The 26,064-nt window shown below is 51.7% G+C and overlaps 2 protein-coding genes across 2 annotated transcripts; both read right to left on the reverse strand.

Annotated features, from left to right (window-relative positions):
- Positions 1 to 471: 471 nt before the first annotated feature.
- Positions 472 to 3,357, reverse strand: KRTDAP (keratinocyte differentiation associated protein). Its single transcript, XM_045799910.1, has 6 exons — positions 3,271 to 3,357; positions 1,855 to 1,893; positions 1,721 to 1,762; positions 1,499 to 1,543; positions 795 to 842; positions 472 to 510 (listed from the first exon to the last, which is right to left on the reverse strand). The coding sequence occupies exons 1-6, from the start codon at positions 3,355 to 3,357 to the stop codon at positions 472 to 474; spliced, it is 300 nt and encodes a 99-aa protein (XP_045655866.1).
- An 8,683-nt stretch (positions 3,358 to 12,040) lies between these two features.
- Positions 12,041 to 25,576, reverse strand: DMKN (dermokine). The gene is made up of 21 exons (XM_087853354.1): positions 25,199 to 25,576; positions 24,723 to 24,938; positions 24,554 to 24,610; positions 24,204 to 24,269; positions 23,884 to 24,060; positions 23,202 to 23,273; positions 22,754 to 22,831; positions 22,463 to 22,513; positions 21,079 to 21,126; positions 20,376 to 20,429; positions 19,410 to 19,460; positions 19,217 to 19,264; positions 18,967 to 19,014; positions 16,666 to 16,722; positions 16,314 to 16,361; positions 14,637 to 14,684; positions 14,476 to 14,517; positions 14,079 to 14,147; positions 13,026 to 13,049; positions 12,871 to 12,918; positions 12,041 to 12,362 (listed from the first exon to the last, which is right to left on the reverse strand). The coding sequence occupies exons 1-20, from the start codon at positions 25,574 to 25,576 to the stop codon at positions 12,871 to 12,873; spliced, it is 1,680 nt and encodes a 559-aa protein (XP_087709480.1). The 3' UTR covers positions 12,041 to 12,362.
- Between the last annotated feature and the right edge of the window lie 488 nt (positions 25,577 to 26,064).

The raw sequence follows: 26,064 nt of genomic DNA on the forward strand, positions 1-26,064 counted from the left end.
CCTTGGATTCCAGATAGCTCTCATACCAAATTGCCCCCACCAAGGGAATCAGGTTCTCAGAAGGCAGGCAGGGAAGGTACCAGTAGTTCAGAGAGCAGGTTTGATTCCTTGAAGATCTTAGTAAACAAGTCACAGTGTCATGCTCCTCAAGTACGTCAGCCAGTACCAAGGAACTAAGACACACGGCATCTCTTGCCATCTTGATAAGCCCTCCCCACTTCCTCCTACATCACTGCTTACTACCCTCTCAGAATTCAAGATTTCTGCCTACAAGCCTTGGAGACTACTTCATCCTAATTCCCTTCTAGAGTCTGGTGGGATAAGGACAGACACAGATACAGGAGCTGTAGGTTGGAAAACATTTTATTGGTGTTACTGAGCCCAGAGAGAGTGCTTATAGAATGGTGACCAGAGCCCACGCTAGCCCCTCTTCCAGTGGGTGTCAGCAGTGCTTGGTCTTGAAGGGAACAGTCACTGGGCGTCAGGAGTTGCACTCCTCAAACCCTTCAGCTGGAGGGAGAGAGGGTATGGTCAGATTGGGGACCCTTGGGTGTCGGGAGCTGGAGTCCCCCATGAGGAAGCCCACGATAGCATGGGGCAGAGATAGAAAGGAATCCCTGCCTTGATCTGAGTTCCCATTCTCTAAATGCAGTATCTGAGACTTCCCTTAGCTTTAGTGAGAGGATGGTTTATCCTTTGTTACCCGTCCTAACCCTTCCTCCCAGATCCCAGATCGTTGGCTTTTTTGCCCACCCCCAACTTCTGTCCTTGTACTGCCCACCACCGCCTCTTACCTTAGGAAAGGCATCCCAGTTGAGGAAAGGAAGTTTCCTTTTGATAGACTAGAAGAGAAAAAAAGAACGATAATGATGTGGTACAGGTCAGGTGAGCATGGATCAGTAAAGACTCAGTGAATGAGCTCTCCATAGTGGTGATGGTGTTATCATTTACAATTACAGGAAGAACTAATATTTCCTGAGCCCTTATTCTGTGTCTGCCTCATACTAACTGCTCCATAGGCATGCTTTCATTTGGTCTGCACAGCCACCTTTTGAGGTCGGTACTGTCAAGCCCACATCAGAGATGAGGAAGCTGAGGCTCAGAGACATTTGTGTGAAGACACGTAGCAAGTACGTGCAGAGTCGTGTGACACAGGCTCTAATGCCCGCACTGTCACCGACTTCGCCTTCTAAGTATGAGTAAAACACCCAACTTAGGACTTCAGTTTCTTCATAGATGATAAAGGGACTCAAACTCTTGTCTGATTAAGTTCTGCCTTTTCTGGAATTGTCTTTGTGGCTCTGCTCCCCCACTGCTGCATTAGGAAAATAGGTGTGTTCGTTTCAGTGTCCTAAAGAAACTTTCTTCTGTCAAGCAGGGCAGTTACTCCCTCCAAGAACTCAGGAAACAACCAAAAGGGCTAGAACTAGAATGTGTTGGCCCTACGCTGGAGAGACCACAAACAGTCAAGGAGAAGAAGGGGTGCCCATGCACTTACCTCAAAGAGGGCGTGCCAGTTCAGGAATTCATCGGGCTTAAAAGCCTATGGAGACAGAGAGACCAGAAAAGGGTCAGTTCCAAGGGAGGACAGAGCTCAGCCCCCAGCCCCCTGGAAAAGGTGAGGGGTCCACGGCAGCTTTGCAAGCTGTCTACTAAGGCATTGGTCTCCTTTATGGTGTGGATGTTTTGAGGGGGGGCAGCACTGGAGAATGGTACTTACAGCGCGCAACTTGTCGATGTTCAGGAAGTTAGCGTTAAAGGCCTAGGCAAAGAGATGGGGTGTTAAGAAAGTGGCGAAGGAACATAGATGAGGGCACAGACTCAGGCTGGAGTGTGGGAAAATGGGGTGTTTACCTCAGGGCCTGCCGCATAATTACCAATGGTGGTTTCTTCCTGGAAAGTGAAGGGGAGAAAACCAAAGGTTCACATAAAGGTAAGTCTTTGTCCCCAAACCCTCTCTGCCAGCCCTGCCTTCCTCCACAGGCCAGTCCCCAAGGATATAGCCCGTTCTCTGCCGTGGGGCCTCAGATATACTGTTCTGTTCTGGTAAGTCAGATGTTTGACAGCAAGGCGAGGAGGAGGGATTGGAGAATGGCATGTGTGAGACAGAGAAGCTAAAACCCAGGCTGCATCCATGGTAGGCAGCAGGTGCAAGGGGTGGAGAAGAGAGGACTCCTCCCAAGAAATCGGGCTAGTGTTGCTGTGCAATTGACTTGGGGTGCTCTTGAGACTCCTACGCTTAGCCCATAGAGCTGGGTGGGGAGATTAGCATGCGGGTAGGAGCCATGCTGCTGAGGTGCCCTACCTGCCTTTAATCGATTGAGGTTGGCTTGCTTTGTGACTTTATTGCCACCAAAGTCAGAGTCACCATTTCCCTCCCCCATGTAGTCACTCCCTTGGACCTCAGTGCACCCCATCTTGTCGCTCTCCCTGCTTTAGTTGCCCAGCTTCATTGTCCTTTATTTCTTCCTTTCCACAACAAAGGTCACAAAGGTTTATCCTATAGGCTAGACCCAAATGTTTAGCTCTCCTAGTAGTTTGTCTTGTTTTTAAATTTGAATAAAACATTTTTAATTAGTAAAAATACATAAATCAGATTTCTGGTTTCTCCCGAAAATTTAAAAACTCTGGCCACACTGGGTACATTTTCCTGCTTAGCAGCAGTTTGGTGGTATACAGACTGTCCCTTTTTAGATTGGGCAGGTTCACACCACCTTCCCTGGGGCCCCACCAGCCCACCTGCTCACTGACTTCACTTGCTTGGATCCCAAGCAGTTGTGTGTGTGACCCCATCTCAGACTTTTAAATCCAGCATGGACACTCTCTCCCAACCTTGGGAGAAGATGGGGAGAGAGGGGACTCCAGCTTCCTCCTGACTGGAGACTGTCTCTTAGGGATCCTTGCTATGGCCTAGGCTCCAGAGACGGTAGGGAGCTCCCAGTCACCTGGAAGCCATTCCCTGGGAAACAGACAAAACACAGGTGAAGCTGAGCCCAGACGACAATCTCAGCCCCTGTCTCCTCCCAGGATTCAGTTGTCTAGCCTCTGCCTATACTCTCACCATCCCTTCCAGAAATAAAGCACCTCCATCTACATGTCTTCCTGGGAACGCTTTGTCTCCTTCCCCCTTTCTTCCCTTCCTCAGAGCCCCTGCTTTTCTTCAGCCTCCAAAAATAGGAGCCACGTATTCAATAATGCATTGAAGGTAAAGAAATGGAGGATTAAGCAAGGTAATAGGTAAGAGAAAGAGAATCCAGGTGATGTGCTCACCTCAGAACTTCCCAGGGAAGCCCCCTGAGCAGAATGGAGCGCCAGAAGAGAGAGAAGAACCACAGCAGGAAGAACTGGGATCTTCATGGTGTCAAGTTTGGGGTGCTCTGAGGCGGGGCCTCACCGCTTGCCCTTTATATTCCCAGGGAGGTGGATATGAGCAGAAATGGGGTCCCCACCCCACTGACTCACCCCCAGATCCCATCGCCCACCCCCGAGGCTCTGGGAGGGGGAGGTGTAGACTGTTCCCCACTTACCTTGGATTTCTCAATTCACATTCTGCCCCAGGCACTAGGAAGGTGAGATGGCAATGGGGTGCTTCATGCCAATGGAGCTGGGATGGAGACAGGTTGAACCTGTCCCTCCAAAGGATTGGCAGTGGCATCCAAGCAACCTTTCCTTTTGCCTTTGCCTCTTTCCATTATACCCTTCATTCTGCTCTTATAATTCGGGGTTTCTCCCACAGTACCCAATTCCATATAAACTCTTTAGACTGGCATTGACGGCCTTCCATGCTCTGGCCTCGACCTACCTTTCTGACTTCTTTTACTCCTTTGCACATGACCCCACATTCTGGTCAAGCTGGACTCCCTATGAAATAAACCCTTCTTGGTCCTCCAAGCATCTTCCAGTACTCTTACTTATTCCTAAAATGCCCTTCTATCATCTCTAGTTCTCAGAACCCAAATCCATCTTGGATGAAGCTTCCCAGATTTTTCCCATCATCCCTCACCGCCCCCCACTCCCCATACCCTTCCCTTCTTGGAATTGTCATAGAAATTGTTCCACTTGTTTCTCTCAGCATTGTACCTGGGGTAACTTAATGCGCTTCTCTTATTTCTCTCTTAGAATATGAAGTTCCTTGAAGTTGAGAATTATATCTTAATCACCTTTACATACCTCTACACCATGCTTAGACAGTACAGGCGGAGCCAGCATTTATTAGATTGGGTAAGTTAGGGTTCGAGCATCCTTCCACCAAGTTGTACACTTCCCTCCTTTGGGGCTGGACCCCTCCCATTATCCAGTTGCCCATCTTTTACTCTTAGGTCTTCAGAGAGATGACTGTCTTGAACTACAAAGACAGAAGAATAGAGAACACGTGGGTAGGGGTGGGGGGAAACAACACAAAAATGCAAAACAAGTCTTAAAGATGCCCAGTTGGAGATAGGATCTAGGTCCTGAACTTTGAGTGCCTTCTTCACTTCATGGAGTTTATCCCACCCCCTGCCCCACCCCCCAACTTGGGAGTTGTATCATCTCAAAGTGACAAAATATTCTAATCAAGCCACCTTCTCCACTGTGAGGTTCAGGTGGCCCAGCCGGTTCCTGGTGTCATAGGGAGGGGCTGGGACGTAGACTGGTGCTGCCAAGACAAAGCAAGACCTTACTTGAGAGCAGGCCTTTTTACCCCGACCTGATGCAACGCACACAGATGGCAGGCCTGGGGTAGAGGGGCCATATGGCACTCATGAACGATCTTCGGGAACCCCAGAAGTCGGCGCTTCAGTTCAGTTCCCATGCTGCCCCCACAGCCCACTCTCAGCCCCTCTATAGGCTCAGGAAGCCTCCTCTGTCTTTATAACAGCACCTCCCGCTTTGTGGAGCTACCTGAGGAGACAGGGCTCGAGCAACACTCACTAAGCACAAATGGCCAGGTGGCAGGAGCTGTCGCACAGTCGGTGCTGCTGGAGGGGACGAGAAACGAAATGCCTGAGGCGGGTGGAGCGCCTCTCAAAAGGTTTTCTGGAGGACACAAGTTTTTAATGTGTAATGGATTCTTACTAATTAATACCAGTGACTGAAGGAGCTCATTAACCACCATTCTGTCAGCATAGGGTTAACTCTGGGAGCAGAGGGAAAGAAGAATGGGCAAAGGAGAACTGATGCTGTATAATTGTCTCCACTTACGCATGCTAATGGAGGAGCACTTTGGCCTGGGTGATCCAAAGCCACAGAGGAGCCAAACACCATCATCTGTTTCGCTCTAGAGTTCTTTTGCAACAAATTGACTTCCCAGTGTTTTCCTCTCCACCGAACGCTAATGCTGCTGATAATGTTTGCCAATGTATTGATATCTTATTATGTGGCAGGTCTTGTTCTAAGTGCTCTGAATGAATGATCTCATTGACGTAGCACAGTGATTCTATGAGGTAGGTACTACAATTATCCACATTCTACAGGCAGGGGAACCACAGCATGTAAAGGTTAAGCAACTCACCCAAGGTCACACAACCCATGTGTGGCAAGGCCAGCATGAGAACCCCGGGATTTCAGGGCTTGCACCTGGATTGCTCCCGTGCTGTACTGTGGAGTCGTGTCCTCCAAAGGACCTCGCCAGCCCACGTAGCACCTCGCATGAGTCAGACTCACGCCCCAAGAGTTGGAGGGCAGGCTGCATTTAGCCCCCACTTGTCCCCTTGCCCAGGGGTCCCTTCGCGGCGTGCAGCCTGCATAGCTGTAGGTGGCTGCTCCAGGCATACGTGCATTAATTTCAATGAGTTAACCTGTACCCTTTTGGCAAAATTAACACAGAAAATTAAGAGATTAATCGCCCTCCATGAGCATATCCCCCATAATAAACCTGCCGTTGCCTCGGACTCCAGGTGCCTCTCGGATCCAGTAGGAGCAACTTGCTGCACCAAGTGTGCATTTAAAGACCGTCCGCTTCTTCTAGTTCTGGCTTTACAGTTCTGGTGTTTAAAGATAGGTACTTCTGGGGGGCGCCTGGGTAGCTCAGTCGTTAAGCGTCTGCCTTCAGCTCAGGGCATGATCCCAGGGTCCTGGGACCGAGCTCCGCATTGGGCTCCCTGCTCCACTGGGAGCCTGCTTCTTCCTCTCCCACTCCCCCTGCTTGTGTTCCCTCTCTCGCTGGCTGTCTCTTTCTGTCAAATAAATAAATAAAATCTTTAAAAAAAATAAAGATAGGTACTTCTGTACAATGCCTCTGAACACAATGTGCACAATCAAAGAAATATGTTCTCACTCTGGAGAAGAGAACTGGCCGTGCTAGACAGCTTTGTTTCCACTTGTACCTTCCTGATGGATCTTCAAAGGCAGATTTATGCTGTAAGTGCTAACTTTAGAATGTAGCGTCTCTGCACTGCCTCAGCAGGTTTGTGTTTCCTGACTGCCCGGTGTCCCATGGTTGGGCAAGTGGGGGAAAAAAGGGGGAGGGGATTCTCACAGTCCCAGCAGTTTGGGTGATGGGTGACAGGAGAACCCCTGGATTTGAGCAATGCTTTGGATGCATCTCATGGGGTTAATGTTGTCAGGCAGAATCACACAGATTTGCTCTGCATCAACCCATCTCCAAGTCCAGTTGATGTTCTAGTTTCCTCTCTGAGAATACCAGTAAGCCCCTGTTTTCCCACAGGCCTGCCCCCACCCCACCCCATATCTGCCAGAACTTGAGTGTAGGTAGGAGGCAAGGCCCAGCCCTGATTGCTACATTAGAGACACACCTAGGGGCTAGGAGCCAGCCTCCTGGGTTCAGAGAGGGAATGCAGGGTTTGAAGGTATGCACACTGGGGCCTTGGGACCTTGGTGAACACCTAGGTGAAAAGCCCAAACTTTGGAAGAGAAAAGGAGCTGGGTTTTGGGTATTGGGAGGCAGAATTTGGGACATCCCTGTCCCTTCCTTTCCTGTGCCTCTGCCAATGTTATTGTCACACCCCAGAAAGCAGCCACATTGTCCAGCTGGTCTGGTTTCTTCCTTTACCACCCACTTTTTGTCCCTGTGTACCCTTTGCTTATTATACTTCTCCCAGGAAGACTTCCTGGATCAATCCCACTGAATTCTGATCCCTCCTCCCATTTTCTCATTCACAAATACTGAGCAGACACTTTGGCTCTTGGCGCTGGGAATTCAAGATAGATAAGGTACCTGTCATGTGGAGCTTATGTTCCAGGGGAGAAAACAGATCATAGTCTAATAAAAAAAAATTAGGAAACAAGGTAACTTCAGAGAATGACAAGTTCTGGGGAGAAAATAAAATGGGTGCGATGTGATTGTGATCGTGTAGGTGTCCTTGGTTCAGCTGGCTGGGTGAGGGGACATTTGACTGTAGACCAAAAGCAGTTAAAGCTCCAGGCTTTCTGAAGACCTTGAGTTGTAGGGACAGGTAGCAGCAGTGTTCCTTGAGAGTTGCTCCCAGCAGGTCTGGGTTGACAGGGAAGAGGGAGGCCAGAGCCAGATCATCCCCAAGCCATGGTGAGTTGGGATTTCATTCTACGGCTACTGAAAAATTTGTGGAGGATTCTGGGCATAGATCCTGCCTGGCTGTCATGGGAGAATGGATTTTAGGGAAAAATGAAAGTCAGAGGCTGCTTCAGAGGCCCAGGAAGGAGAAAGGGGTGTCCTACCCTTTTATTAAAGAGTCCTTTACACCAGAGGGCCTTTGCCTGCTTCAGGTGGTACTTCGAACTTGAAAGGGCTGCTTTGAGCCCTTTGGACCTGGAACACTCTGAGAGTCTAGAACCATGTTGACCACCTCAGCTTCTCCCACCATGCCTCAGGGACTGGCTCCAGGAGACCTGAGTTCTAGCTCTTTCTGATTCATCACCCACACTCCAGGAAGCTAGCTGTCAGTCCACCAAAGAACTGAGCGTCTGCCCTGGGGAGAGCTGGGTTCTCCTCCCTGTGGCTTCCAGGAGGTACTGCAAGGCCCTCCCTATACAGCTGAAATCCAAGACAAGGACAGGCACACCTTGGAGATACTACAGGTTGGGTTCCGGATGACCACAATAAAGCAAATATTGCAATAAAGTAAGTCCAATGAATTTTTAATTTATTTTTTAAATGTTTTTTTAAAGATTTACTTATTTGTTTTGGGGGGGACATGAGCATGGGGAGGGGCAGAGGGAGAGGGAGAGAGAATCTTCAAGCAGACTCCCCACTCAGTGTGAAGCCCATCATAGGGCTTGATCCCAGGACCCTGAGATCGAGACCTGAGCCAAAACCAAGAGCCGGATGCTCAACCGACTGAGCCATCCAGGCACCCCTCTGAGTCAAATGAATTTTTTGATTTCCCAATGCACATAAAAATTATGTTTACACTATAGTCTAGTAAGTGTGCAATAGCATTATGCCATAAAAGAAACAATGTACATATCTTAATTTAAAAAAACTTTATTGGGCGCCTGGGTGGCTCAGTCGGTTAAGCATCTGCCTTCGTCTCAGGTCATGATCCTGGGGTTCTGGGATTAAGCCCCACATCGGGCTCCTTGCTCTGCAGGGAGCCTGCTTCTCGTTCTCCCACTGCCACTCCTCCTGCTTGTGCTCTCTCTCTCTGTGTTAAATAAAATCTTAAAAATAAATAAATAAATAAATAAATAAACAAACACTTCATTGCTAAAGAATGCTAACCATCAAGTGAGCTTTCGGCAAAGTGTAATCTTTGCCGGTGGAGGGTCTCGCTTTGATGTCCATGGCTGCTGACTGACCAGGGCAGTGGTTGCTGAAGGCTGGGTGACTGTGGCAGTTTCTTAAGACAAACTGAAGTTTCCTGCATCAGTTGACTCTTCCTTCCATGAACAATTTCTCTGTAATATGTGATGCCTTTGGATAGCATTTTACCCACAGTAGAACTTCCTTCAGAATTGGAGTCAGGCTTCTCAGATTCTGCTGCTGCTTTATCAACTAAGTCTATGTCATAGTCTAAATCCTTTGTTGTCATTTCAACAGTCTTCACAGCACCTTCACCAGGACCTGATTCCATCTCAAGAAACTGCTTTCTTTGCTCATTCATAAGAAGCAGCTCCTCATCCCTTCAGTTTGATCATGAGATCACAGCAATTCAGTCCCATGCTCAGGCTCCACTTCTAATTCGTCTTTTCTTGCTCTTTCCACCACATCTGCAGTGACTTCCTCCACTGAAGTCCTGAACCCCTCAAAGTGTCCACGAGGGCTGGAATCAGCTTCTTCCAAACTCTCGTACATGTTGGTATTTTGACCTCTTCCCATGAATCACAGATATTCTTAATAGTGTCTAGAACAGTGAATCTCTTCCAAAAGGTTTTCGATTTACTTTGCCCAGATCCATCAGAGGAACCGCTGTGGCGGCTACTGCCTTACAAAATGTATTTCTTAAATAAGATTTGAAAGTCACAGTGACTCCTTGATCCATGGGCTGTGGAGTGGATGTTGTGTCAGCAGGCATGAAAACGTGAATCTCACTGTCCATCTCCATCAGAGCTCTTGGGTGACCAGGTACATTGTCCATGAGCGGTAGTATTTTGAAAGGAATCTTTTTGTCTGAGCAGTAGGTCTCCCAGTGGGCTTAAAATATTCAGTAGACCATGTTGTAAACAGATGTGCTGCCATCCAGGCTTTGTTATTCCATGTATAGAGCACAGGCAGAGTAGATTTAGCATAAGTCTTTGGAGCCCTAGGATTTTCAGAATGGCCAATGAGCAGTGGCTTCAACTTAGTTACCAACTTCATTTGCCTCTAATAAGAGTCAGTCTGTGCTTTGAAGCTGTGAAGCCAGGCATTGACCTCTCACCAGCTTTCCAAGTCCTAGACAGCATCTCCTTCCGATAGAAGGCTGTTTCATCTATATTGAAGATCTGTTGCTTGAGTCCTTCAGGAATGACCTTAGCTAGATCTTGTGGGTCACTGGCTGCAGCTTCTACATCAGCACTTGCTGCTTCACCTTGCAATTTCTTTTTTCATGGAGACGGCTTCCTTCCTTAAACCTTATGAACCTACCTCTGCTAGCTTCCAACTTTTCTTCTGCAGCTTCCCCACCTCTCTCAGCCTTCACAGAATTGAAGAGAGTCAGGGCCTGGCTTTGGCTTAAGGGAATATTGTAGCTGGTTTGAACTTCTATCCAGACCACTGAAATTTTCTCCATATCAGCAACAAGGCTGTTTGCTTTCTGATCAATCATGTGCTTACTAAAGTAGCGCTTTTCATTTCCTTCAAGTACTTTTCTTTTGCATTCACAAAGGGCTGACTGGAGCAAGAGGCCTAGCTGTCGGCCTGTCTCGGCTTTCCACATGCCTTCCTCACCAAGCTTGTCATTTCTAGCTTTAGATTTAAAGTGAGAGACACGTGACTCTTCCTTTCACTTGAACACTTAGAGGCCAGTATAGGGTTATTAATTGGCCTGATTTCTTTTCTCTCTCTCTTTTTTTTAAGATTTATTTATTTATTCCAGAGGTGGGGAGGAACAGAGGGAGAGGGAGAGAAAATCCTAAGCAGACTCCCTGCTGAGCGTGGAGGCCAACATGGGCCTCAATCCCATGATCCTGAAATCAGGACCCAAGTCAAAACCAAGAGTCGGATGCTTAACTGACTGCACCACCCAACTGGCCTAATTTCAATATTGTTGTCTCGGGGAATAGAGGCCCAAGAAGAGGAGAGAGATGGGAGAACAGCCAGTCAGTGGAGTGGTCAACACACACAACACTATGGATTAAGCTTGCTGTCTTATGTGGGTGCAATTTGTGGTGCCCCACAATAATTACAATAGTAACATCAAAGATCGGGGTCACAGATCACCATAACAAATACAATAAAGATGAAAAAGTTTGAAATATTGAGAGAATTACCAAAATGTAACACAGAGACATGAAGTGAGCAAATACTATTGGAAAACTGGTTCCAATAGACTTGCTTGATGCGGGGTTGCCACAAACCTTCAGTTTGTAAAAGACATAATATCCGCGAAATGCAATAGAGCAAAGCACGATAAAATGAGGTATGTCTACAAAGTGGTAGCCCCAATTTAAGGACAAAAGTGAAAGTAGGATGCAGAGCAAAGGAATAGTCCTCGTCTTTCTCTCACCCAGATGGGTTTAATCAAGACAGTTTCCCCAAGTCCATTTTGGACCAAGTTTTTTCATTTAGTCATCAAATATTTGAGGCCCACTCCATACCAGGCCCTGTGGTCATTGCTGGGGATGGAGTGATGACCAAGGCAGACAGGAGCTGTGCCCTCAGAGAACTTGTAATTTCCGAGGCAGTCACCGAGGCTGGCAGGGTGCTTTCTGTCCTCCTTTTACTTCCTGGGTCCCTGCAGTGATGTCAGGGATGAGTGGTGGGGACTCCCTAATTTGGGCACATTATATGGCCTTGATGGGACTTTGACCAAGAGATTCTAAGTGCAGACTCTCCAGGCGTGTCTGTAGAATTCCTAGGCTTGCAATAAGCCTAGGCTCAGCCTGCGCCAAGAACCCCTGCCATTTTCCTTGGCACATTAATGGAGTAGAAGTTTCCACCACCCCCTTGCATCCCGGACACACAGAGCCACTGCATAGGATAAGGCACTGGGTTGGGTATGAGCCGCTTGCCCACAGCTTCCTAAGTACAGAGCCTCCTCCACACCTCAGTGTGTTTGCAAGATTGAGGTATGTGCTCTGCAAGCCCCTGGCCCCTGTTCTTGCCCCCTTCCTGACCCTCTGGGACTGGCCTCCTCTCTTGAAAAGCCTCTCTACTCCCACCTCCCGATAAGTTCCCTGTTGTCTTTTCAGGCTAGCAAAACACCTTTGAGTGCCTGGGGGGGGGGGGGGCGGTGCATGGCATTCAGACACAGGCTGGGCCAAGATGATGTTCTACAGATGGAGAAACTGAAGCACAGTGAGATCAGCTAGCTGCCTCTTGTCGGACCACCCAGGTCTTATCTCTGGGGCGGGGGTTGGGGGTGGGGACGACACACATTTGGTCTACCACTTCAGCAGGAAGGCAAATTATCTGCCCCTAGATCACTTCCATCCTCCCTGATCCGCCATCAGCATAACATTAAAGAACACAGCGTGAGAAGTCTTAAAGAAACAAGATTCATGTTTTATTTCCACAAAGAAACTCAAAAGTAGGAAGCTTCTTCTGAAGAATTGTCACGGTGACTTCAGGTCACAAAACGGAGTAGGTGAAGAAAGTGGCGGGTTTATTCTATGAGGTTGCTGGACAAGGAGACCCCACAGTGCAGTTGGAAGAAACAGGGACAGACAGACCAGGTCCCCAACCTGGAAAAAGCAGGTGTCAGCACCCAGACCAAGCCTGACACAGGGAGAGAGTTGGGGGCAGGGCACAGTCGGGCTCCCTGACAGCTGATGTTCAGGGCCTCATCATGATTGGAAGTAATTTTCTAGAAGAAAAGAAATGAGCAAATGGTAGAACGTGGCTACTCCTGAACGTGTTGGAACCGGGTATCCTTTCATCCAGCCTCTGCCCTCCCACAGTTTTTGGTGTCCTGCCTGTTTCACCTGCATGTCCCCTTACTCTTGCTCTTCCCTGAAACAGATTTTGTGGTTCTGCCAAGTTAATCTATTGCCCCTTCCCCACTAGCAACTCACTTCTTCCTGCCTCTGAACCCTCCTCTGCAGCTCCCCCAGACCCTTCTGTCCCATCCCTCTCCTCCACCTCCCCTTATGGTTGTCCCTGCACAGCCCGCCTCTGGCAGGCCTTCACTCAGCGCTCAGCAGGTGCTTTCTTCTGTCATTTCCTGATGAGTCTTTCTCCGCTGGGGTCTCCTCCTCGACACCTGTAGAGCATCCACCCAAAGCAAAGCAAATGCCAAGATCCCAGCCCTGCCCCTGGGGTCGCTGTGCCTCAGCTCCTGGACACAGGCTTTCACAGCTCACTCTGACACTCACCTACCAGAACTTCACCCACTGCAGCAGGCCAGGGCGCACCCGGGAAGCCTGCAGGACAGGGAGAACGTCTGAGTGGCCATGGGCCTGGCCCTGCACACCCTCTGGCCCCAGACCCCTTCTCTCAGGAGCCAGATTTTCTCTGCCCCAGTACTTACCGAGGAAGAAGGCGTGGCTCCCCCCTGGAAAAGATCAGAGGAGGTGATGTGGGGTTACAGTGACCTTGCCATGTTCCCCCGGGAGGGACCCAATGGCAGGGGCAGGCTCAGACCCAGATTATCTCAGAGGTCCTTGGGTCTGAGCATGGACATTCAGCCCACAGACTTTCTTTCGAAGCAGATTTATCATCCTAAGTACATTTACCCAAGATGAGCACACACTGACCAAGCAGAGTGAAAGGAAGGTAGATAGGTGTCCCTCCGCCTGCTAGGTGGATATAAATTGGCCAGTGGATGGATACCCACGGGCAGCATTAACTGCTTCTTCACCCGCTTCCAGTCAGGAGGTGACTCCTGATTTCTCAGTACAAGTCCTGTCCCTGAGGCCAGGGGCTTCCTTGTTCTGAGAGATGGAGGGAAATAGCGCCTGTTTTTTTTCTTCACCAGCCTAATTAGTATGTAGGATGTTCATTTACTGAATTTATAAGATTGCTTTCTTTGCAACTGAACGAAACAAAATTCTCAGGGGTTTTTTTGTTTTGTTTTGTTTTCCTGTCATTTCCTTTGTGGAACGAAGCGTTAACTTTCCCACCAATGACAAGTTTCTGGGCAAGCCTCCCCTAAGTGTTAGTGTGCCCTCCTCTCGCCCTCCCCCACCCCTACCCCGAAGGAACGTCAGCAGTTAAAGAGGTGGAGGGAGCAGACGCTACGACATGGGAAGGCTGCTTGTTTTGCTGTGTGTCATGTGAGGTTTTTTAGAGCTGTGTATCCCTCTTTGAGAGGACGTTGGTTCCCAGTTTTCTCCAGGGCATGCGACACAGCTGCTGCCCCCTTGTAACCTTTTCTGAGTGGGTGGGTGTGGAGAACATCGAACCTCCCACCCTCCACTTCCCAGTGGCTCTCAGGGAGCCCAAGTCTCCCTACACAGGGGCGGGGAGACATGACTGTCAAAATGAACAGGATTCTGCCTCAGCTAAGCCTGGCCGTGAAACCTCCCTCCCTCACCCCCATGCAGAGGCCCCAGTGGGGAAACTGGGCAGTTGGGAGTCTTACCTTAGAGGGGATCTTGGCTGAGTACTGCCCACCAGAGGGAGTCGGGTATGCCTGCTGGTTATAGGTGTTCTGTGGAAGAAAGTGGGGGGGGGTGCGGGTTGGAGAGAAGGGATGAGGGCGTTTTGTTGTGAAATAAACACCCCGGCTCCTGGCCTGGGCCAGACCTGTCTCCAAGCCCCCGCTGCCCTCCTTGTGTCGTGCGTTTTTTTCTGTAAAATCTCCTTCAGCCAGCCAGAGCCCACAGCCTCACCTCACTTCCGGTCCTACTCCAAATGGCCCTGCCTCCTCCTTCCCCGGTACCTCTCCCAGCTCCTCAAGTGTTACTTGGGAGATGAAGGCAGGAGACCAAGGAAATGAGTGAGGTTTGAATCAGGTGGTCAGGTGGCAGACGTCTTACCTTAGAAGTCACAGCGGCCACCTCTTGCCATCCTGAGGCAGACTGAGGAAACAACAGAATGGGTGTGTGGAGGAGAGAGAATTTCAGATTGGCCAGCCCTGAGAACCAGACCGAGATGGACCTGAGACCGTCAAAGGCAGTCTGAGGGCAGAGAGACTCACCTGACCAGCACTGCCTGACCTCTTCTGGAGCAAGGACGCATCGGCACCCTGGAAGGGAGAGAGACGCCATGAGGGTGTCCTTGTCCAAAGTCCTTCGGGCCCTGCCAGACTCACAGGGCTCCAGCAGCCTGCCGCCTAGGCTCTGCCCTCCCGTGGGAGCACCAACACCTATACACCCCGCCACGCCCCTCTCCGTGGTCCAGGATCAGCACTGCCTCCAAAGAAAGCAGTCAGCCTGGAGGACACTGATGACCCCAATAGATACAGGACAGATTTCTACACTCAGCGTGGGGGAGCGAGGCAACACCACCCCACCCGTGCACCTGGAGCTTCCGCAGGCCGGCCTGGGACTGAGCAGGAATGGCAAGTGAGGGGTGCCCACACAGGCTCCCTTGGGGCAGACATGGCACCTCAGCCCCAACCTACCTACTGCCAACACCAAACCCGGCTCCCTCCTTAGCTCTATAATTCCTTTTCACAAATGCTGTTCCCACAGGGTTCCCAGAAGGATGGGCTGTTATCCTCAGCAAACAGAGGCAGCGTGAGATGATTAGATTCGCACTGGGCCAAAGGAGAGAGAGAGAGAGAGGAGAAATTCCAGAAAGCCTGGAAGCCCCGTGAGACACAGCACAGGTACATGGGCCATCCCCCCTCCGCAGTCAAGGCAAGGGGAAAATTCTCAGCAGCAAGAGAGAAGTTTTGTTTCTGTGACCACCACTTCTCCTCTTGGAACCCCACTCCCACCCCACCCCACACACATGCACACAGGGTTGGGATGTTCCTGCTAACTCTGACGTAACGCCCATTGAATTTTAGCCCCACTCTTAGCCCTAACCCTGAGGTCACAAACTGCTTGACCACAGGCCTCCAGGCATTTTTTGCTTGGCCTGCATTTTTAAATCAAATCAGTTGTGAACAATTAAAAATCAGATTTCCATCGGATGACATGCCACACTGGGCATTCATGAGCGCATGACAACACGCACCAGGAGTGCCCTGACCTCCCCCTTTGTGTGGCCCCACCTGTCCAGCCTCATGTGTCTGGCCCACACAGGTGAGTGAGTGGGCAACCTTTGCATCAGTGCCCAAAGGCCATCGGCCATGAATAATCAAGATGTGGCCTTCTGCAGGACCCATGCTTCCCCGAACCCAGATATTCAGACCTTCTGCACCTGCTCACACTCGACCATGGCCTGACCTCCTCTCCTCATGCCTCCTGTTTCCTTTCAGCTTTCCTCCCTAACACCCCTTTTCCAGTCCTGAGAGCTGACCCCGGCTCCAGGCCCCTCTCTCTTCCCCACCCTGTGTCCCCTGCCCCTCCTCACCCTGCAGTACCCACCCAGCTGTGGCTCCCCCTGAGCCAGGCCACGCCCAGCAGGAACAGCAGCAGAGCAGAGACAGTGGCTGGCTTCATGTTCCTGTGCCTGTGGAGGCCCCAGCCCTTGGCTTCAGCTTTTATCCTAGGGAGGACCGCCCACCCTACTCCTTCTCTAGTGACTCACCGGCTTCTCTCTCCTACCCCACCCCCACTTAGTGTTGCAGAAAGGGAGGAGAGTGGGAAGGGAGGCGGGAAAGTAAGCAACAGACACCAAATGCAAGCCATTGCCAAGAGCCCAGGTCCCATGTTCCCAGAGTTGGGCTTCCTGACCCCAAAACGAGAGGTTCTGCCACCCTTACCTCAATAATGGCTTTCCAGTTCAGGAAAGGGGTGTTGTGTTTGAAATCCTAGAGGGAGTAGAAGACATGAGTGGGCCTCAGAGTGGGGAGTGTGGTACGGCAGCTTGTTGGAAAGTTTCAAGCTCGGGTGCAAGAATGGGTATTGGTGCCTGGGTGTGGTTTGGGGTTAGATGAAGCTAAGCATAGCGGAGGTTGAGGGTGTTAGCACTTCTGATGGTATTCGGGTAAGATTGCCCATCTCAAAAATGAAAAGAGGGCGAATTTTGTGACAGGTGGGCTGGAGCTTGAGGGAGGTGGGGAGAGGGACAGATGACCAGATGCCCAGTTCTCTGAAAAGTGAGAGTTCTCCTACCTCCCAGAGTCGGCTGAAGTAGAGCAGGGCACGTGTGCTGGGGCGTGGGACTTGGCCCTGTGGAGGAAAGGTGGGGTGAAGGTGAGGAGGGAGCCCGGCCCCCTGCTCACCTACACCCCTATTCTCTCTACCACCATTGCTCAACCTTCAGAATATAATCGTGACTAAGGTTTGGGGGGAAGCTGGGTGTCTTTTAGGGACACCAGAAAACTGCTTTGGAAGCAGAGGGAGAGAGACTAGATCTCTGGAGCCGCTAACTAGCCCCTCTCCCCCCCACACACACCACGCTCTTCACTCTCCCTGCTTCCCCAGCCTCTGCCAGAACCTCACTGCAGCCAAACCTCAGGACTGGGACCTGCCGCCAGAGCTTCCCACCTTTTTACCTGCCGTTCCGCCCCCAGCCCATTTCCCAAAGCTGTGAAGCTGCGGGGCTGCGGTTGACCCTTCCAAACCCCCCTGGAACAACAATGGAGACGTAAGAAAGGAGCAGAGACCAGGAGTGTGGGGCAGCTACGGTTTATTTCAAGGGGAAGGATTGAGATTAGTGATGGGATAGTGAGGTTTTAAGAAGGGGTGGGGGGCTCCCATCCATCTGGTAGCTCCTTGTCTGGAGGTCACGGGGCGCGAAAGCTCCTCTGGTCCTGGGCAAAGAAATAAGTTCTAAGAGGGAGCTCAAGGAATAAGAATTCAGGGGCTAATGGGCCAAGTCAGGGGTGGATCAGGCCTCTGCTCCTGAAATCTGCAGGGATCTTTTTGCCCACAGCTGTCATCCAGCCAAATCCACATATTCCAGTTTGGGATGAACACCTCATACTTTCCAAGAACTGTTACCTATAGTCCCCCTGTTGTCACTGCTCACTCTGGCCCCAGTGCTCAGCTCCCTCCCTGTGAAGGAGAGGGGCCTTCTGTTCTCCTCTCTGCCCATCTCTGTCCCGCCCCTCTTCCTAGATCTGCTCCTGGGGAAGCTGTCCCACAGGATCCTGCCTAACTTCAGCACTCCCTTTACTCCCTTACTACTCCTAGGTGTACAAGAACGTTCACTGCCTCCCTGCCCCCCGCCCCCAAGTATCAGTCTGTGCCTCTGACCCTAAGCTCCTCGTGCTTGGGGGGGGGGGGCCTCGTCTTGCCCCTCCCAGAGACGGTTCTCTCTGAAACAGAACAGTCCTTTTGGCTCCCTTAGTTCATCCAAACCTGAACTGCGCTGGGGCTGGGAACTTCTGCCTCCCCTATCTTTCACTCTCCCACATTCTTCCCCAAGGCACAGACTTGGCCTTGCCTGAGGGTGGGGCTTTCTCTTGCCTCCCTGCCTACCACCACCTTGCCCCCCACCCCCCACCACAAGTCTGAGAAGGCAGGGATCCTCGGATCCTTATCTTCCTTCTTCTACAGTAAGGGCTAAGGGTCGGAAGCTCAGCTGCTGGGGTGACTGTGGCGGGCAGCAGCGCATGGCCGCTGGAGAGAAGCAGCTGCTATTCAGCTCTTGTCATCGGAGGAGCTCGAGGAAAGAGGGCAAGGGCCGGCGTTGCCTCATTTTTCAAGAGAAGCAGAATTCCGTGTCATTTTGTAAAACTTCTCAGTTTTTAAACTTTGGCAACTAATTCATAGTGTTTTTAAAATAAAAAGAGGGGATCAAACAAAGCACATCAAAGGCAACTTCTGCCTTTGGTGTTTGTTCAGATTGTTGGTCTGTCTCTGCTCTTGAGGCGCGTCTGCTATTCGGGTGTCAAATCAGCCTGGCGGGGGGTTCCCCTGAGCGTGGACGGGGTGGGCAGGGGGAAGGAGAGAGGGGTTCTGGGCCCCACGTGCCTCTTAAACTTATGCACACCCAGGGCCCAGAACGCCAGGCACCCAGCAGGCACTGGGCACATAATCGCTTCCCTTCCCTTCTCTCTCAGCGTCAGTCCTCCTGGGGCCTTTAGCTCCTCCTGACTGTTCAGTCCGTCCCCCACCCTGCCCCTCCTAACTCTCTGATTTCCTGAGGACTAGGCCTCCTCACTCTCCCCTTAACCTTCGAGGTCTCGAAGGAGAAACTGAGGTTCACACCTGCTCAGTCTGCATGTTGAGACATGAAAGAGGTCCATTCCTTCCTCATCCCAGTTTCCCAGCTGTTTCCAAGCTACCCCCTCTTCTCAGCTCTGCCTCCTTCCTCTTTATTTTTGTCCTTTTTGTAAGCACTGGACAAAACAGCCTTCCAGTGCCACCATCGTTTCCCCAGCTCCCCACGCGGGGGTTTAGCTGTTAGCTTTCTTCTCTGTTTCCCTCTCCCACAAAGATCAAATGGCACGGCCTTCCTGCCCTTACCTTGTTTATGGCATCCCAGTTAATGAAACCCAGCTTGGACTTAAAATTCTGCAGAGAGGCGGGAAAAAGACGGAAAATGGCAAATTGAGTTGTAATGTAATGTAATGCTGGCTTAGGGCCTCAGGGTAAGAGGTCAAGGGCCACCTCTGATGGTCAGTCCTTCTGGAAAGAGGACCTCAGCCTGCTGGGCAGAGGGACAAAGCTTTGCTTTTCCAAAAGAGAGGGCGCAGAGAGATCTTGCTGAACTCACCTTCCAGAAAGTGTCAAAGTTGAAGAGCCCAGGAGACGTCTGAGAGTTCTAAGGAACCGAAGAGAAAGGGGATGAGAGTAGGAACCCAGCCTGTGAGCGAGAGGCGGGGCAGGAGCTCTGGGGGTCAGGAGGGGAGGCAGGGATTGCTTGACGCCATGGTTCCGGCCAAAGGTGGGGTGATGCCTACACTCACCAAGGTATTGATCCCACTGACAGCTTCACCTCTTCCACTGGACCCTTGCCACTGGGTAGGAAGGGGGGACTACGGTTCAAGGCCTGTGCCTCCTGTCATGCATGCCACCTATCAGCCTGCTCCTGGCCCACCATCTCTGCCTTTGCTCAAACTCTGTGTACTCTGTGTAAAGCCATCTCCTTCTTTTTCACACAGCAGCTAGGAAACCCCACCTTCTTGGAATGATTGGCCACTTTTCCTAGAAAATAACCCTGCCCAGTCCCTTGAATCATATTCTTATTCTGCCTCCCCCCAAAGCCTGTCCCCAAAACACCACTGGGAGTTAATGTGTAGTCCCACCACGCGCCTAGCACACAATCCTGTGTGGAGACATCTCTACTTGACAGACAAGGAAAGCAAACTCAGAGCTGTCCAGCAGCGTGCCTCAGGGTCTGTCTCAGTGTCAGACTCCAGTGTCCAGATCCTGAACCACCTTGCTCTGGTTACGACGCAGAAAGCTCTGCAATAACTGTGGGGTTGAGCAAGTTAGGTTTTGCCATCCCCATTTTACCCAAGAGGAGGCCCAGGCTCAGAGAGGTCAACTGCCCTGCCTGAAGATGCACAGATGACAGGTGAGACAGCTGTCCTCTGAACCCCCGTCTTCTAACTCAGAGGCCACTGTTTTCCACTTGTCAGCACCTCTTAAGTACGGGTTCCAAAAATAGCCCCTTGACCATGCTCCTGTTACTTTTGGCTGTGTTTCCCCTCGCAGTGATAATACACAGTGATGATCACAGTTTGAAGAAGGGAGAGAATGGATGAACCAAGGAGACAGCGATCCCAGACCCATGTCTGGTCTCCTGGTGGTCACTCGACCCAGAGTTAGAGCAGCTTGCAAGAAGACACTGATGTTTCTGTTTGTTTCCCCATCCCTTAGTATTCTCCCCACACTCCACCACCCCTTCTCCTAAAGCCATCCCCACTCACCTGATAATTGTCTTGGGGGCCGCCAACTAGGCGACTGCCCTCTTTGCTTATTTCCTGCAGAGAGAGAAAATGGAGAAGAGTCAGTGGGGAAGCAGGGAACATGCAGGATGAGAGGGCAGGATAGCAGGACGTGAGCAAGGGACTCCCGAATCAAGGGACGGCGGCACGAACACAGCAGCAGATTTCCCAGGGCCCCAAAAGGGGCTCTTCTCCCTGGCAAATCTTGTTTCAACTTCCTGTGGATTGGGTTATTGCTCACTTATGATACTTATTGGCAACAAAAGCATCTCTTTATATTCACTTCTGCAAACTGCCCAAAATCCAACAGGAAGGGCCTTTGCCACCAAAGTATCTGAACTGTCCCCTGGTTTTGAGGCAGAAGCCAGCCAGACTGTTGGACTAAACTGATTCAAACTGTGGGATGCAGTCTGGGCAGATGTGTTGCATTGGTCAGAAAGGGGATGCTGACTGGAGAGTCAGCGGGAGCCTAGTGGCACAGAGTCGTCTGGTTCCTCTCCTCCTAAGTTAGAGGGAGGTGCCTCTTGAGTCCCACCTTCCTGGGACTGAGATGAATTCCCTGAGCTACGATCAAGACCAGCCTGCATTGCAGGACCATCTGCTCTGTTAGCATTGCTACTGCAAAGCTGACCTCCGTCCATCTCCCGCCTCCAGTCTCTACGGTCAAGGCCGGTCATCTCCTTACCCTGATGTCACCATAGCCACCGGAGCCTCCCTGTCCTCCTCCGAAGCCCTGAGGGACGAGACAGTGCAACAGAGATCATTGCTGTAGATCTTAGGTCCATCCCTGCACACTTATGTATTGATTCAATACAGTTCCTCTAAAAATCCTCGTGCAATTCTCTTTTGGAACTGGTCAAAATAATCTGGGAATTCATCTGGAAGAATACATGTTGAAGGACAGGTGAGAAAACACTGGGAAAGACAGGCAACAAAGGAGGACTTGTACTGGCAGATATTAATGTCCCATAAAGAAAGCAGCGTCACAGAATAGATGAGTCAGTTTAACCAAATGGAACTCCCAGAAGCACTCCCAAAATACGAAGGTATTTACAAGTGACATTTTACATCAGTGGTGTAAATAATTCAATGCGTTTGGCTGGGAACACCAGCTAAATATTTGGGGGGTGCAGGGGACACTTAGTTACACCTTGCTGATTCCCCCCCTTCTGTTCTTATCTGGTTTACCCTTCATAAGAGAGCACACAGCTCTGATCCAAAGTGTGGGGCGAGTCTAGCCGAACTGAGGAATGGGAATAGATTGTATATAGCAAAGTAAAGCCCAGATAGATTAAAGAGTTAAATAGAAAAAATGAAAGTATAGATAGAGGTATTCGTAGTTCTAGAAGAAAATCGAGGCCTTTTTCTTTTCAAGAACAGAAACCATAGAAGAGACGGGTATATTTGACTACATATTTAAGACTTTGGTCCACAAAAAACTAGAAATAGAGTTACAAGCCAGGAGCTTTCCTAACACCTGTCTAGCCATAGAGGTTAGTATCCCTAATATCCAAGGAGCCTAATATTCAGGGAGCCTTCTCCCCGTTGGCCGGCTCACACCAGTGCACATTGGCCTTGCCCAGAACCTGGTAGAAACCAAAATCTCAGCCCCACCCGAGGCCTGCTGACTCAGAACCTGCATTTTCACAAGACCTCTAGGTGATTCGTGGGGACCTTAGCGTAACATTTCCTCTTGTCAGTGCTGCAGGTGCTGACAGAAAGCCCAGATTTCCAGAACAACTAGGAGGGAACTGCACGCCTTCCAAACCCAGTTTCCAAATGCCGTCAAAGAGGTCACGGCATTCTGTTCACTGGCCAGGTGGGTGTAGGTTGTTTGAAGTGATTATGTTTCTAAAAGGACTGGTTTCTATGTGATTTCTCACAGCCCCATCCAGGGTATAAAGTGAGGCACATCACGTAAGGATTTGCGATTAATTATTACTTTGGAGATTGTTAGTATTTGTGGGAGTGTGCTTTTGGTTTCTTCCCCACGGATGGGGCTGGGATGGAGGTTAGTCTTAGGAGTGGTGCCAAGCAGGAGTGGGCACTGTCCCAAGTTTGGCTCTCACCTGACCCCCAGATCCTCCGGATATGCGGACTTCATTCCCGGGGCTGTCACACTGTGAGAGAGAGAGAGAGAGAGAGAGAGAGAGAGAGAGAGACAGCTTTCCTTCTGTTGCCACCAAGACACCAGTCCCAGCCCCCACACTTCAGCAGTCAACCCTGAGGCCCCACCTCAGCCCATTCTCGGCTCTGTCTGGCGCTCTCCCAGCTCTCCTATCACCAGAGGGGCCTCAGCACCCCTTATTTCCCATCCCCCCAGGGAAAGGAGATAGATCTGTGCCTCAGCAAACACTCACCCCGGGTTTATTTCCACCACCACTTCCGCTGCCACTTCCGCCGCCACTGCTACCCCAGGAAGAGCCAGTATTGTGTCCCTACGAGGGGAGGCAAGAGTCCACACAGGGTCTTAAAAAGACTCCGTGGGAACCAAATAGTTGCCAGGGCATTATAATTTGTTTTACTCCCCTCTGCATAACCTCCATCTCCTCCCATCTTGAGCCAGCCGGCCACTGAGGGAAGTTATTCAGAGCACAAAGAACAGGTGTGGCCAATTGTATTTGGAAATGTGAGACAGTTTGGGGATTCTGAGCTGTTGTCCTCTCCCCCTACCACATGCCGGAAGTGAAAAAGCCTCTGGATCCTAATGTCTTAAGAGCCTTGACCCTGGCACCTAGGGGCCCATTCTGTCTTCCCCCTGCCTCTCCTCACCCCGCCCTCTCCTGGAACCTAGAAAGAGGAAGGGACCCCCAGAGTCCTTACCTGGGAGCCTGAGTAGCTGCCTTGATCAAAATTCCTAGAATTTTCTAAGGGACGGTCCTAGAGTGGGAGGGAAAGCAGGTAGGATGAGGAGCAGTAAGTTAAAGCGGCTTACGTGACCTGGCTTGTTCTCGTTACCTCTCTCCTCTTGCCTGAGACCTTTCCCAGATACCCAAGGAAGCCAACTGTGCTCCTGTTTGCAGGCCCCTCCATGGGAGAGCCACCCTCAGCCGGCTGCACGACCATGGTCCCCTCCCGGCCCCCTCAGCCCTTTCGGAGGGGCCTCATGTGCCCTGTATTCATCAGCGTCACCTACACCACGGCTCTGTACGCGTCCCTGTCTCCGTGTGTGTGTGTGTGTGTGTGACAGGCCTGCCCCCCCCCCCCGCCCCGTCTCTTGGGAGCTTCCCAAGCACGTGTCCTGGTTCCTGTGTCCACCTCTCTTCTTCCCTCTGCAACCCCCAGCTCTAGTCAGATCCGCCCGCCAAGCGGGAATCGGTTAGACAGGAAGCAGAGCATCTCCGCCGCTCGGAGCGGAGTGAGCAGACACAGGCGGGGCACCTCTGCTGAGGCATTGGACGGCTGCGTCAAGAAGCCTGCCTGGAGGGGCTGGGGAGGTGGGGAGCAGGAGCCCAGGAGCCCCAGGATGCGAGCAGAGGACAGGACTCACCCAGCTGGGCCCGTAACTGCTGCCACTGCCTCTACTGCCGCCGCCGCCGCCATTGCCACTGCCACCACTGCTGCCACCGCTGCCACTGCTGCCACCACTGCTGCCACCGCTGCCACCACTGCCACTGCCGCCACCGCCGCTGCCACTGCCACTGCCACTGCTGCCACTGCCGCCTTCCTGAGGTCCAGAAAGACCAGAGTGAGAACACCAGGGGTGTTTGCTTCCCTCCCTCCCTTCCCTGTCTTGTTCCAGCAAATTCCCCGTGCGCAGTCTGAGGGGAATCGACATTCTGTCTTCTCCCAGCACAAAATGCCTCCAACCTCCAGTCCCCTTACCCCGGGGCTGCTAGAGCTTCCGCCTGAGCCGGATGGCGGGGCGTTGGTGCACTGTGGAGGAAAGTTACCAGGGACAGGTGAGTTTTCAGTCAAAGCCACCGCCACAGGCCAGGCTCTCCTGCTTCCTATGGCTTGGCCTTCTTTCCCCACGTGTTTCTGCCCCATGCCCATCCCACTCCCTCCCCTCTTCCTGGCCTCCTCACCTGGCCCATCTCTTCCCTGTCCAATCTGCCTTACACCTCAGCCCCCCATCCTTCTTTCTTTCCTCTTCATCTCTCCTACTTTCTGTCACATGCACCCCGACACCGTCTTCTTCCCCAGACTCTTCCTCTTACCTCCGTATGTGAGTTGCTGCCTCTCACTGAGCCGTAACCGGGTTGAACCACAGTCCCCTGCAGAGAGGAGGAGGCTCAGTGTGGGTACTGACAGAAAGATGAGGAGGCATGGAGAGTGGGCTTGAAGGGCAGGAGGTGGCATGCATCAGGGCTCGGGTGGTTACTGTACCTGAGCGTTGGTGCCCGAGCTGAAAGACCCTCCATTGCCTCCTTGGCCCCGGGAGCCTCCCTGAGAGTGGGTTCCAAAGCTGCCATCTGAACCTCCAGGGTATCCCTGGCCCCAGGGAGTCCCCGCACCTCCAGGATTGCCCTGGCTGTGGCCTCCAGAGCCACCCTCAGAGCCAAAGATGCCATGGCCTCCAGTTGGAGGCTGGCCGTTAGTTCCCTGCAAGAGCAACACACCTGCACTGAGTGTGCGTGCCCTTCCCCCTCTGTGATAGGGGAGGGCAGGGACAGCAGGACATAGGCAGAGGCAGGTAGAGGCAGACCCCAGCACAGTAGAAGCAGCATGCACCATCACATGGAGGGAAACCACCCCAGACAGCCACAAATAAGAGACCCAATCATCCTTCCAACTGATACCCAGGATTCTCAGCCCAACTGCCCACAGCCTCCCATTTCCACTCCCAGCTTCCAGCTACTCACCCAAGCACTGTTGCTGCCAGGCATCCCCTGCCAGGAGCTGTGGGTGCCATCTCCTCCATGTCGAATGATGTTCTCAACCTGTCTGCCAGCCTCACTCCCAGTGTTTCCAAGGACATGGGATGCCTCCCCCATGCCATGGGCCATGACCTCCCTGGTTGCAGAGCGGGCTGCCTCTCCAGCCCCTTGGCCAACAGCCTCTTCGACTCCATGGCTAATGGCGTCTCCCACCCCCTGTCCAATGGCATCTCCCACCCCATGTCCCACGGCCTCCCCAGCACCTGCTCCAGCGCTCTCCCCTCCTCGCAGCAGTGGGCCAGCCTCCCCACTGCCCAGGCACAGGGCCAGGAGGAGACAAGCCAGGGAGCCCTGTGACTTCATCTCTCCCTCACTCCTCTCCCTCCTGTCTTCTTCCCACCCGAGTTTTCTTCTCTTTGCCCTTCCTCCCCCTCCGTGTCTGTGTGTGCCCTCTTTTGTGCGCTTTCTCCTGACTTACTCTCCGTCCCTCTAAGTCCGCAGCCTTCTCTCTCCTTTCCCAGACTCCCCTGCCTTCCCAGAGTCCTCCTCCCTGCCGCTACTCCTTATACTGTGGCCTGGGAGAAGGTGACAGGGCTGGGTATCCCAGAGTCCCTCCCTCGTGACTCAGGGCCAGCCACCGATAGGGTAATGAGCTGTAATTGTGAGTCTGAGAGTCTGTGTTGAAACAGAGAGGGAGCCCGAGCATCAGAGAGGGAGTAAGAGATGGGATGAGGCAGGTGCAAAAGTGTTCCGATTTCCCAACCCCAGGAATTTGGGGCGCAGGGTGGGGATGGGGGCATCTGAGGAGATAGGTGGTTGGTATCTCTTAGAGGTGGTGGTGGTGGAGAGGA

This window comes from Ursus americanus, chromosome 21 (genome assembly GCF_024610735.1).
Source record: "Ursus americanus isolate L20-20 chromosome 21, mUrsAme1.1.p, whole genome shotgun sequence".
In the NCBI taxonomy this organism is placed as follows: Eukaryota; Metazoa; Chordata; class Mammalia; order Carnivora; family Ursidae; genus Ursus; species Ursus americanus.